The sequence below is a fragment of the Rhinolophus sinicus genome, chromosome 14 (assembly GCF_057876585.1).
Source record: "Rhinolophus sinicus isolate RSI-liver-muscle chromosome 14, RSI-T2T, whole genome shotgun sequence".
In the NCBI taxonomy this organism is placed as follows: Eukaryota; Metazoa; Chordata; class Mammalia; order Chiroptera; family Rhinolophidae; genus Rhinolophus; species Rhinolophus sinicus.
In genome coordinates, this window is record NC_142514.1 from 8,692,881 (window position 1) to 8,706,749 (window position 13,869).

At 48.7% G+C, this 13,869-nt stretch overlaps 1 protein-coding gene across 1 annotated transcript; it reads right to left on the reverse strand.

The window, feature by feature from the left end:
* Positions 1-1,749: 1,749 nt before the first annotated feature.
* On the reverse strand, positions 1,750-13,312 carry LOC148755321 (arylacetamide deacetylase-like 3). The gene is made up of 4 exons (XM_088790120.1): positions 12,231-13,312; positions 9,481-9,697; positions 7,359-7,422; positions 1,750-5,480 (listed from the first exon to the last, which is right to left on the reverse strand). The coding sequence occupies exons 1-4, from the start codon at positions 12,405-12,407 to the stop codon at positions 4,706-4,708; spliced, it is 1,233 nt and encodes a 410-aa protein (XP_088646246.1). The 5' UTR covers positions 12,408-13,312; the 3' UTR covers positions 1,750-4,705.
* Positions 13,313-13,869: the final 557 nt, after the last annotated feature.

The window sequence follows — 13,869 nt, forward strand, 5'->3', positions numbered from 1 at the left end:
TATTGTCAAGACAGTCAATTTTCTTTCTGCTTTGGACACTGGTGCTTATGATTCAACTACTTCCCTCCCAGCTGAGATCTGTTGAAAAAAAAGGGAACGAGACAGGCATTTCGGTAGCATCTGTCAACATTTAAAATGTGCTCAGCCAACAGACCCCCTTCTCGAATCTATCACAGAAAATCACATGTGTGCAAGGGGCGTATGCAGAAATGTTCACTACACACTTGTTTGTCTGTAAAACACTGGAAAGAGACCAAATGTGTCCACCAGTAGGTAATGGCTAAGAGTGCTATACAGTCACACTGTGGAATACTATGCAGTAGCTAAAGAGAAAGGGAAAGATAAATGTACATCATTTACTAGGTTAGATTTCTAAGTCATGTCATTGAGTGAAAAAAACCCAACTGGCACAACATGTACAGAATTATTATTCTATTATGTACAAATATATGGCAAAGTCATCCCACAAGATAATACTCTATATTATCAATGGGCACATATCTGTGTGTGTAAAAGATGGAAACAGGCTTTGAAGGATTAGAAGACCCTACCCCACCCCCAAAAAAGGAACAGTGGATACATCCAGATAAAGGGGAATAGAGTTGCGGGGGAGTAGACAAAGGGGAATCGAGGCTTATCTCTAGCATTTGAAGGTTTTATTTAAATGGAGAATATATATGGGTATCACATATATCATTTAAAATTAATTTTTAAAAGGTAGACTAGAAGTGGAAATATGTTTGACAATGTAGTAGCTGTCATATTGTCCAAAAATATCCACTGCTCCTCTCTGGGGGACGATCATGTTTGTCTCTCCCATCAATGTCAGGCTTGGCCATATGACCTGCTCTGGCCAATGAAAGGTGAGCAGGTACAGTGAGCATCACTTTGGAGCAGACGTTGGGGGAGCCACTGTGTGATCAGCCATATTCCTTTTCCCTCTGCCATAAGACTGGAGATATTTCACGTACAGGCCTGGATCCCGGAGTAGACAAATGTGGAACAGAGCTACAGCCATCCTGGGAAGGCTGTGTAATGTGTAATGTGAGCAAGAAGTAGACCTTCGCTCTCATGAGCCACTGAGACTCTGGGGCCATTTGTCATTGCAGCAGAGCCTAACCCCTACTAGCTTCTCCTAGCCCAGGGATAAGAGGAGAGAGCAACCAGTCATTCTGGAGCAGAGAGTGCAGGGGGAGAGGGAGACAAGGTCTGGGGTGAGAAAGGCAGGGAGGTCCTGGCGGGGGGTGAGGAACACCCTGAGGAGGGTGCTGACAGGGAACTGGGGTGAAAAGCAGCAGAGATGAATTTGGCCAATTTTTTGTCTTTGCCGTAGAATCTGTCCTCAATTGCCTCCTGACCTAAGACAGCAATTTGTGATGGAACACATTGTCTATTAGCAGACGGCACTTCCCCTAGCCTAACTGGTGGATCTTTCTGGGAAGTCCTGAGAATTTATGGAGAAAACACTCCCAGAGTGCCTGGGCTTAAAGATATGTGGGTGTCCATCTCCTCTGAGCCCTATTAGCTGGGAACCTCAGCTGTGACTTCCTGGAGGGGTCTAGGGTTAGCAATTCCAAACTCATTCAGACTTAGAGAAAGCCACAGTCAAGTAAGTAAAGGAAACCAGATGGCAAAATACTTGACACTGTCAACCGGACTCAGACAGTAGCTGATACCTAGCTGGATGGGAAATGACTCAAATAAGGTCATGTGGCTCAGTCGTGTCTTTCATTTTAATTCTGAATGATGGGAAAGAAAAGAACTAATGGACCATGGGGTATGACAGAAAAGGGCTGTTGTCAGATCAGGGTTACAACGCACAGCGCCTGGCCAATCACATGACCTTGGACAAACGAGAAATAGACAAGAAATGAGTGTTGCTATTAATGTCTCTGGGCCTCAGTTTTCTTATCTGTAAAATGGGCTTAAAGAACACCCACTTTGTAGAATTCATGTGAGGGACACATGATTGTGACGGGGGGTGGGTACTGACGCTGGTGTCTTGAATGAAGAGTATGCACATTATGACCTGCTGACTCACAAGGCACGAGCTGCCCTCACAGAGTCGGCAGGTGGCTCCCTCAGCATCTGAGCCCCTACTTGGGGTGGTGAAAACCGCAGGTCGTTTGGACTGAAGGCTCAGTTTCAATACTCACACAGAAGAAGTAAAGTCACAAGATTTATTACTTACAAATCCCAGAGACAGGGGGTGAAGGGGTGGAGTGGACCAGGGGAAGGGCAGTCCTCCATCCCAGGTCAAGAGCAAGCAGGAGATAGAGAGCAGGGTAGCAAGCACCTATGACTTAGAAGGCGGTTGGGGCAAAGGTCACCAGCTTCACAGACTCAACTCTAAGTGATTACTTAAAAAGGCAACCCAGGAAAAACCAAGCAGGAAACTGTGACGGGAATCCTGAGCTCAGGTCCTCACCTAAATACCCAGACTAGGTGGGAGCAGAGTTGTCATGCTATGAATGCCTGGGCAGCAACTCAAAATCGATGTTCTCTCTTCACAATGAGGTGGCGATTTTAAACAGCCCAGGTCAGTGCCTCGCATGTAGTTGATGCTCGTGAACATTCATTTCTATCCCTTTTCCTTTCCCTGAGCCTCATGAATGGGTTACAGGAAAGACAGTAATGGTGCAGTACAGTAGAAGACTAGAACGTTTGGTCCCCACATCAACCCAAGCAGCCACTGGCGGTGAAAGTGCTTTATCTCCCCATGATCTACAGCAGCAGCAGCTTTGGAAACGAGTCCACCTAGAAGGTGCTGCCAGCCCCTAAGTGTAACCCACTCCTCTCACTGGGCACAGTCCTCCAGAGGCTCACCCGCTGTGCGGCACCCACTATAAAGAGCCAACCACCCAGCTTTCGGAAAGGAGGTCGACTCATGTCTCTCCACCCATCTCCAGAGGCAGGGGTCAAACAAAGGTCACACTCCGGGACACAAATCACCCCAGACTCAACTCAGACGCCTGTCTCAGAAGGGCATCCTAATGCTCCCCAACAGCTGCGTGGCCACCACATTGTATTCTTTCAGTGAGTGGTTCACATTTCTCCAAACAGCCACTTGCTGGTCGGTCTGTTGTGCATGTATCGAGATGCCATCCAGGGGGTGTCTCTGCTCCGTGTGTTGGCACCAACATTCAATTGAAAGCAACTTAAAGGCATACGCAGGGTCCTTGTGCAGTAAACTGGGACCTGGGTCTATAAAAGCCACTGGCCAACCAGGAGCAGAGCCTCCTGAAGACCAGGCAGGGCCAGCGTGGGAGCCTGGGCCATCCCTTTAAGGAATTTTTATTCCTAACGGGCACGTAGTCAACTTGCGCCGTGGTCCTTGATGTCTCTTGCCACTTCCAAGTACCTTGGCTTGGGGTTCAATTTAGCTTCTGTAAGTAGAGAAAGTGTTCGTGGGAGGGAAGTACCCCCTCCCTCCGCCAGGCATAGTTCAAGCACCAGGTGGAGTTGACCCCGCTCTCCACTCCAAGGATGACATGGGACTTGCAACTGGTCAGTCAGAACATTGTATCCCCTTGGTTGTGGCAACTCGGTACACCATTCAGAAAGCACACAGTGCCATCGAGACAATGAAATTTCTGCTGGGAATGAGGCAAGTGCATAATAACGGACTTGACTCTGGGAGCATGTAAGCACGGAGCTGCTTGGGGCCACCATATGGAAAGGTGAAGGTGAATTAAATAGAGAAAAGCATAGACTAGAAGGAAGAAGAGAAGGTAGCTGGTGGCTTTGTTTCAGTTCCGCATCAAACCATGCCTGATTTATCCCTAGAATTCATCGCTACATTATCTAATACATCCTGTCTCTGATTTTGGTCGATTTGGGTTGGCTCTGGGTCCTAAAACAGAAATAGCCCTTGCTAACACATCTTCAGTCCCTTTGGCCCTCCCTCAGTTTCTCACTATGACTGAGTTTGGTCAGACGCAATCTCCCTGGGTCTCCTACTCAGAACACAGCTTCCCTCCCACCTCCTCCCTTCTGACACTGACAACGTCACTTCTGGGCCCTTGGAAGTCTGACTTTGACTTCCACAGCTCCAGAGCTCCCCCAATCCGGTGACTCTGGGCTGTCTTCATCTACCACTAAGCGCCAACCACCACGGAAAACCTACCTTTGCTATCCTAACTCTTCCCGCCCAGGCAGTCGAGACTCTGACCCAGAGACAGAGGAACAGCAGAGTGTCACTGTGTACACAGAGGACAATGGAACCAGTTTTTCCACCTCCATACAGCAGTCTAGAACATCAGGGCCCACCCTCTGAGCCAGATTGGGAAAGGTCCAGAAGATTGCACATGCTGCACCTGGGTTATTCCAAGGCCAGTCAAGGGGACAGTACTGTCACCCACAGCTGGGGTCAGGCGGGGCAGACCGAAGTCTCCCTCAGGGAGGACACGGGCAACCCTTATACTCTCATTCACTTTTGTAAATAGCCACTGAAGACTCTCAGCTCAAAATTTCCCCACAGTGAACATGGACAGACAACCCCACCTTCCCCCAAACCTGTCTCTCCCTTCAGACATCAGAAACATGCATCCTCCGATTCTAGAACCTGGAGCAAGAAGGAGAACAGTGATCTCAATAACCCTCCCTAGCCCCACTCAGCATCACCTACATCAGCAAGAGAGCCCCACTGGGAACGGGCTCTTGGCAGGACCCTCGCTCTCATGGCTCTCGCAGGAAGGAGAGATGCTCACAACCCCTTTAGGAAATGGACCATGACATTCAGAATCCTTGTGGAGCAGGGGAATTGAAAGTATCCCATATCGAGGGTGTTCAGCACGCCGTGGAAACCATCCCTCATGTGATGCCAAGTCACCGAGACTCCCAGGTCCTCCAGTCTCTTCTTGTACAATAGCGAATGGTCCCGCAGAATGTCGTACTCACAGCTCACAATGCAAGCTTCCGGGAGCCGAGATATCACTGCATCTTCTGCAATCAGGGGCGAGCTCATCAAATCCAAAATGTGGTCTGTCTCCAGATAGGCACCCTCATTCAGGGGCGCAGGGGACACCTGCCGGTAAGCTTCCTTCTTAAACTTCCTCGGGATGTTTTCAGAGCCCAACCACTTTCTATACTTTTCCCAGACTTTGGCAGGCAAATGGCCACGTTCCATGACAACGCTTTTCCAGGAGGGACTGATATCCAAGTAACAAAACCAACAGTACCAGATAAAATCCTCAGTGAGCAGTGGGACATTCTTGTTCTCCTGAAAAGAAGGGAGTGTGAGATCCATGAGTTGGGCGATAGAGTAGAGCAGGATTTGAGCACGGATCTTAGGGAGATCAGGCTTGTCCATTAGTTTTTGGCAAACTATTGCTGCAATTCCCCCTCCTGCGCTGTCGCCACAGACCACGACCCGGGCCGGATCCACCCCGAAAGTATCGAGAGACTTCAGGAAGTGGATGGTGGCTGCGATACAGTCTCTTACCGGCATCGGAAACTTACTCTGCGGCGCCATGCGGTACCTAAAAAGAAATCAAGGGACACAGTTTACACTCATCACCGTAGCAGAGCCCAAAACACCTGTTTCTAGCATCTTTGAGCCCAAATTTCTTCCATTAACTTCTCTTTCTGAAGCCTGAGCAGGTGAAATTAAGGTATGCGGCTTAAATGAACTGATAGAACAAAGCCCTCAGTGCTGGCACATGGGATCAGTAAGTGTTAGTTGTTATTTCTCGCGTCTCAACACCAATTTGGGGACAGGCTGTGACCACAAGAGCCCTGTCATCCACCTGTTGGACAACAACTTAGCTCTCAACCAAAAACGTAGCCCCATCCTTCTGAACATAACTGATGGTGCCTCCCTGATTCACACCTGTTCTGGTTTTTGTTCTTTTATCAGCAACCTCAGGCTGGCCTGGGTTTAGATTCTAATTAACCCTGTCACGCTCACAGGTTTTCTGGGGGGGGGGGGGGGGGGGGGGCGGGGCTGGAAGACTGAAATGCCAGCAGGGGCTAGCAAATCACAGATGGGCTGCCTCCAGACCAGCCACCTGCCCTTCAGCCCGTGTCTCTATGCTCAGGTTGCGGCCATGAAGGTTCACCAGCCCGGCATTATTAGACCTCCCCGTTTTTCAAGAGATTCCAGAAATCTGGGTTTGATGAGAAAACTCACTATTTTAAACGCAGGCCTCAAATAAAAGAAAGAAAGAAGGAAGGAAGGAAGGAAGGAAGGAAGGAAGGAAGGAAGGAAGGAAGGAAGGAAGGAAGGAAGGAAGGAAGGAAGGAATAACGGAAGGATGGAAGGATGGAAGAAAAGAAGGAAGGAAGGAAGAAAGACTCTACGAGATCAACAAAGCTTCTGCCAACCATTTCCATTCTGATGCCCTCTGTTCTCAGCTATCTGGGAGAGCAATGCTTTCAGCTCCTAAACCCTGTCTTCTTTGCAGTCATAAAATAACCTTCTTGCAGAGGTTTGCTAGTGTAGCCTACTCATGACCTCTTGGTTCAGCACAACCAGAACGGGAAGGCATCTAATGGCCAACAAGACTTCTACCCCACGCAGAATGGTTTTGGAGCCGAGAATCGTGAAGTGAGGGACTTCTCCTGGTCTCCCTGCCTCATCCAGGACTGACTTCTGTATTTTTTCACTCTGCTCAACTAGCTGTGCCACGAGAAAGCTGGGTGATGTAATCCCACCTAGAGGCTGGCGATTGGTATTTCTTTATGGCATGTGCACTTAAACGAAACTGCAGAAAATGCTTTGTCAGGAGGAACCGCCACGCCCAGTGTGATACTGTGTCAGGTAGCAGGTGAATAAGCCCACACCTCTACAGTGACCACTCTTCGTAGGTGTCCAGTTTGTCTGACGTGGAGGCTCCGCGAGGGGCTGTCCCAGGTCTCTCCTACTCTGTGTCCCCCAAGCCCTCTTAGATTTCCAGGTTGGGTGGGTGACTCTCTGAGACCAGTTAGGAGAGAGAGTGGCTTTTTCATTTTTCTCACTTCCTTCGGTGGCTCTCACCTGGGTGCACTCCCTCTCGGGAACACTTGGAAATGTGCCGGGTGTCCTGGTGATGGTGCAGAGCCCTGTGGCATTTAGTGGAGGGAGTGTCTGGAATGTGCAGGACGTTGGCTGTGAAGCTGGGCACCTGAGCTGCTTACCTAAGCCCACTCCCCACCCAGCTTCCAAGTGATGCCACGCACAGAACGGCCCGTTGAAACATACCCCCGGGCCACCCTCAGGAAGGAGTGCCCGTCCTCAGCCTCTCTGTCTTCCCCTCTGCCTTCCTCTCCTCCTCGCTGGCTCCCCTGTTCTTGCCGGAGTTCCTACCTCCCATCTCACCCCATCCCTCCAGGTCACAGCCTGGTTTCCCAGCCCTTTCCCACCCTCCCCATTTACTCACCCAACTGACAGGACCACCGACTCACTCTCCTTGGACAAACGACAGCATATTTTATGGTAGGTTTCTAGAAAATAAAGGTTTTCAAATTCACTAGGAAGGCTAGTGGTCCTGCCAAGCCAAACCATCACCATCAACTGCCCCCTTCTCACTGACAACCACCACGGGCAGAGCGCTTGGATTATGACCATCCATTCACAATTTCTGAGCAGCTCTTTGGCCATACAGCAGAGTGGTTCAGTGTGTGAGCTCTGGGATCAGACCCGAGTTCTAATCGTGACTTTGCCTCCTTTTCGCTTGAGCTGAAGTAGAGCAGGAGCAAGTCCCTTCACTCCCTGAGGCTTGATTTCCTCATCTGTAAAATGGGAATAATGATAATAATAGGGCTGGTGGGAGTTTCAACGACGTAATGCACATAAAGAGCTTTCATGTGTAAAAAGAGGCCTGCCACGTAAATACTAATATTAATAAAAATCAATTAATAGATACTGGCTGTTATAATTGATTATGCAGCCCGTACCAAGACCATGGCTACATTAAATCCCCTATTCTCAAAGGCTTCTACTGTAATGGATCCTGGCATTCCACAGATTAGAAAGCACTATAAAGGTGTTTTTCCCCTAATTCCCAGAGGGGGAAGGGAATTAAGATAATAAAATTGCCTCAATATTTTGTTTTCTCTCTCAGTAATTTTCCTCAAATCTTTGGTCCTCCTGTCTCTACCACAGTTAGTCTCAAGCAATACCTGATGTGAAAGAAAATGATGCGTTTTCATTTTTTAAAAAAATCCTCATTTCCAACTAAGTAGCAGTGGTGGTCTCACATCGCTGTGAATGTACTAATACCGTTAAGTCATACACTTCCGAACAGCGAATTTTATGTTGCGTGAATTGCTCTGCACTGAGGTATCGCCTGCTCTCTGAAAGTTTGCTTTGAGCCTCCTTGCTTTTCCGAGACCTCTACATTAGTGCCTGTTCTCACAAACCAAAAGAATCGGAAGAGGATTTCACTTTTACAAAAAAGAAGGTGAAAAGCAAAAACAGCATTTGTTTTGCAGTGAGCCATTACAGAGGCACCCCAGCAGCCAGAGTGGCCCCACCCTCTCCCTTTCCCAGGAACTACACCCAGCATCACAGCCTCAGGCCCTGGGGCTCTGAACTGCGTCTGTGAGCATCTGGGCTTTGTCTCAACTTACTCTGTGTGTCCCTTAGCAACATGTATCCTAAGGTAATCGCTTCTTCGCTTTGCCTCATTTCGGCTTATAAAAGATGTCATAGGAATGCTCTACTTTTGGATAGCAGGGGAAACCTGCAGGGACATACACACACATCCACACATATGAGGTCTGACAATGGAGTTTACGAGCTTGTTGCAACGATGTTGCCAACCTTTTTTGATATTATGAAGTTGTACCAAGTGGACAAACAGTTAAGCAAGTTTACTATTTGGAAAGGCTGAAAAGGCTGCATGAAAAAGTTAGACGACCTGAACATTTCACCAACAATTCATGACTCTTGCATCACAACAATGCACCAGCTCACACAGCACTGTCTGCGAGGGAGTTTTTAGCCAGTCAACAAATAACTGTATTGGCGCACCCTCCGTACTCACCTGATCTGGCCCCAATGACTTCTTTCTTTACTAGAAGGTACAGGAAATACTAAAAGGAAGACATTTTGATGACATTCAGGACATCAAGGGTAATATGACGACAGCTCTGATGGCCATTCCAGAAAAAGAGTTCCAAAGTTGCTTTGAAGGGTGGACTAGGAACTGGTGTGGGTGCACAGCTTCCCAAGGGGAGTACTTGGAAGGTGGCCATGGTGATAATCAGCAACGAGGTATGGAGCACTTTTTCTAGAATGAGTTCGCGAACTCAATTGTCAGACCTCATACCTTGTATGTGTACATACATATATATTCCATATCTCTCCTTATTTCCAGAGAAACATCAATATATTCCATATCTTTGCCACCTGAGTGATCTGGGGCCCACTAACTGCTGCTCCCTGGTCATACCAGCAGCTGTTAGACCCCAGGAAGACGCTGCCTCCTGCTGGAAGGACGGTGCCCACGTCCCTGCTCTGAGGGGTCCCACTGCGGCAGGTCTGGGGGCAGAACTTACTCATGCTCCCTATGATGCCCCCACCGCCGTGGTAGAGCACAACGCCCGGCCTGAGGCTGCAGGAGGACGCCTTGGGCTGGTACAGTTTCACCGGGATCGTCCCGAAGCGGAGGTCCGTGACCACGACATCCGGGTCCTCCTTTAGCGGCATCAGGTCGTGCATGAAACGGACAAATCCGGGCATAGAACAGATGCCCAGTTTCTCAAAAATCTTCCCCTGTTGGTGAGAGAAGAGGAAATGCAGTGAGAAGGATTTTAGCGTGTCCCAGACGGAGTCCTGGAGGAGCACGGCTGCCACACGTACCCTCTGCAGAGTGACGGAGGCCAGACTGGACCACAGCCCGGCCGGACCCTCTCTGTGTCCCCATCGCACCCGCAGAAAATCCCAGGCCCCCGCTGCCCCAGCACCCGCCCCTCTCGAATCACTCTCCCTAGACCCCATACACCTCAGCGCTATAAACCAGGCTTCTGGCCATCCCTCGAGGGTCCCTGTACCTGGATGTCCCCAACCCCTGAGGTCCCTGTTCCAGCTCAGCCGGGACACGACCGAGGAAGCCCCTCCTGGACCCCCCCTAGCCAATGTGGCCCTCCCAGCATTTGTTGCTATTTTTAAGATGTGATAACTGCATTGTGGTTATGTTTTTTAAAGGCAGGGGGTTCTTATCCTTTAGGGATACCTACTGAAATACTTTTGGATAAAATAATACACTGCCTGGGATCTGCTGTATAAGAAAAGGGAATGTGAGACAACGTGGGGGCACAGTTGAAACGCGATTGGCCAGGAACAGATAATCATGAACGCAATGGGGTGTGGACATGGGGCTTGTTTCCAGTCTTCCGGCTCCTTTCGTGTATGCCTGAAGTCTGCATAACAAAAATTAAAATGAACAAACAAAGTGGGCTCTCCCCTGGCCACTCTCTTTCCAGTGTTTCTTAACCCTTTCCTGTGCCAAGGCCATTTGGCTTTTAGTGAAGTCTGGGGACCTTGTTGCAGAATTTTTTGAATATACAGGGTTGTGGGATTACAAAGGAAGGCAGTTTTATTTAAATATAGTTATCAAAATATTGAAGTAAGTGTGTAATGCAATATTGTATGTGCTTCCTTATTCACATACTAAATAGCGGGAGTTAGTGACTGGGCTAATACTGTTGTCATCTCAAAGGAAAGAGATGCACACGTGATTTTGTGAAATCTCTTTGTAAGAATTCACAATATCTGCAACAGCTGTTAATATGCTCGGGAAATATGTGATTCCTCTTGGTGACACACTTGCCGCTTCTCTTGTCACAGCTATGGTTTGTCACCCTCCTTTATAATGGAAGGAAATACTACATTTTCATTAGGGGTTAGTGAAAATGGGGTGATTCTTACCCCATCCAAATTCATGGACCTCTTGCATTCTGTCACCCTTGGAAGTTCGGGGAACCCATTAAGAAGCCCGACTTCCTTGTCTTACTTTCCTCATAGCATGTGCCACTCTGTGAATCATTTCGCTTGTGTGTTGCTGTCTCCCCCATCTCACCCCCCTCACCCCACTATTCCCTACCCCCACCAGGAGTCTCCAAGCTCCCTGCAGGCAGGCTCTATCTGGTATTTGTTTCTCTCGCCCATCACTGATCCTCAGAGCTGGCACTGATGGATGACACACAGCAGTTGCCCAACACATCTTTGTAGAAAGAACAAATTAACACATAACAATAAGGCTAATATATAGGGAGCACCTACTCGGTGCTGGGAATGGGAACACACATTCCAGACGGCTCAACTCACTGCATCCCCACAAAGTGCTATGGAGTCAGGACTATTTTTTCCCCTGCTTTTGCAGATGAGGACACCAAGTCCCTGTGTCTGAGGAGCCTGACTAGAGACTATGAGAGTCGAGGCCACAAAAGGCACAGGACGGAATCATGGCCTCCTGTAAAAGCTGGCCCTGCAGGGAAGAAACCTTTGGCCCCTGGGTTCTTCTCCATCCAGAGCTTCCCAAGAGAATAGGAGCTTGCAATCGCTTTTCATTATGTACGATACTTAAGAACTATATTTTCTACATTCAGTTTCCGTCAGCCCTTTGGAACAGCACAGCAAATCCTATTGTCAACCTCGAGACAATTCTCTCCGTGATCGCTCTACAAGCATTTTGTACAAAAGTAATTGCGGTTTTTGCAATTAGTTTTAACCTTTTAATCACAGTTACTTTTGAACCAACCTAATACATTACACACACCAAGACTGACAGGCAGAATTTGACTAATGACATAAACAGTTTCCCATCTCTCCAAACAAATGGCATGTATTTTAAGTTATTCTGTAACGTCGCTCATCTGTACTAATTGACTAATTTGCTGATGTGTCCATCTCTTTTGTCGTTGGCTGGTTCTGGCTGGCAGGTAGATAGTAACAGGGGCCCAAATATTCAGAACAATTCATTCCGAGCTCCGCACTGCACAGCGTGGTGATTGCTGTAAAACAGTGAGACCGGAGGCAGGGCCAAAGAAGGGGTGGCAGGTAGGCCTTCTATTTTTTCTAAATGAGAAAGTGAATCACTCTTTGCATTTGGTGGCCATCGGCCCATTCAGCTTGAGAATCCCTGGGAAGAAGTCACTGTTCACCTAGTAGAAATGATTCAGGTTGGAGAATATGCCGTCAGCCTCTACCGCCATGATATTAGTGTCAATCACTAGAAGCTTCTGGTATGTTTTCCCACTCTCTCCTTAACCCTCACAACAGGTGACAAAAGAAACATAACACTCACCCATGTCACCAGCAGCAGGAAGATGCAGTGGATAAACCGCAGTTTCTTGGGGTGGCTGATACCTGCAGGGATGTCTGCAGTGGTGAAATGGGTGTAGATTACCCACAGCCCAACCCCCACGAAGGACACACAGAACACGCAGGCTGCCACAAGGAGCGCCAGGAGAACCCCCATCATGCTGTTTCCACCACAGACGAGGCTGAGATGAGGCTGTGCTCAGCGCAGGACACTCTTGAGCCATCACACCTCCTATACTTATATCACAACCTGCCTTCCCCACCTCCTCAGCTCCCGCAACCATTGACCCTGCCCAGGTGAGTCACAGACTCACGTGAAGAGGTACTTCTAACAGAGCCCACAAAAAGGACAAAATGGCTCAGGCCAGCTGACCCAGCTGGAAATGAGGGTGCCAAGGTTCCAACTTACATCCTGGCACCGGGACTAGATGTCACCATGGCCATCACAGACATCCCCCCACCTGTCCTCTGACCTCTTCACCCACCTCCTAATTCCACTCTGGCTACCCTTGCTATGCCTTCGTCTGCCAAGGAGGCCCCAGGGCGTTTGCATTTGCTGTTCTCTGTACAACATCCTTCCCACAGGTGTCAGCTGGGTTCAGCTCCTTCCCTACTGCATGTCTCTGCTCACACGTCACCTTTTCAGTGAGGCTGTCCCTGGTTATCTTATTTAAAATTTTAATCCCCATCACCATTCCTATGCCCTCCCCCCACCTGCTTACTTTGCCTTTATTACCTTTATTGTCACCTGAGACAACACGTACTTCACTTGTTTGTTTATTGTCTTTAGAATGGAACCTCTATGAAGACAGGAATCTTGGGTTATTTTTCCTCGCTTCACCCCTAGAGGCTAGGTTGGCACTTAGTAGGTGCTCAGCAAATGCCTATCGCATGAAGGAATGAATAAATAGACACTGTCCTTTTATTGTACAGCAGGAATCAATGGGCTCACCCAGCTTTCCAGGTTCGGTCAGAGACACATGTCGGTGTTCGAAATCCTCCCTAACAACCAAGTCCCATACCCGTGGGAATCGTGATGATGTCTGCCACCTCTCCCACCTCCCCACGGTGGGATCAGAGCAGTGGTTCTCAATCAGGAGAGATTTTACACACACACCCTATGCCCCACCCCCAGGAGAGATCTGGCAGCATCTGGAGACAGTTTTGGTGTCTCACGTGGTGAGAGGTGGGGGCTGGTACTGGCATCTCGTGAGTAGATGCCAGTGACGTTGCTAAACATCCTACAATGCGCAGGATGGTCCCCACAACAGGAAGTGACCTGGTCCAACATGTCAATAATGCAGACATGGAGTTACTAGGACTTGGATTTAAATCCTGGCTCTGCCGATGCCAGCATTGTGATCACGAGCAAGGTACTTATGCTCTCTAGGCCTTGGTTTCCAAATCTGTAAGATGGGGATACTACTAACAGTACCCCCCTCATGGAGCTGTTGGGCGTACTGAAGGCACCCGTGTCTGTAAAGCACAAACACGAGCCCGGCATGTGGGAACGCTCATTCGATGTCACTGAGTGTGGCTGAGACACTTACACATGTTCTCCAAACCCCTCGCTTTCCTTATGGGCACACATCATAGGCACACAGGAGGACAACGCTCTCTAG

Bases quoted from the DNA above. Each gene is read 5' to 3' on its own strand.
- LOC148755321 (XM_088790120.1), bottom strand. From the start codon at position 12,407: ATGATGGGGGTTCTCCTGGCGCTCCTTGTGGCAGCCTGCGTGTTCTGT. The intron at 7,423-9,480 runs GTAAGTTCTGCC...TTTATTTTCTAG, and splicing joins GGGCATCATAGGGAGCATGA to AAACCTACCATAAAATATGC. The intron at 5,481-7,358 runs GTGAGTAAATGG...ATTTCTTTTTAG, and splicing joins TCGGTGGTCCTGTCAGTTGG to GTACCGCATGGCGCCGCAGA.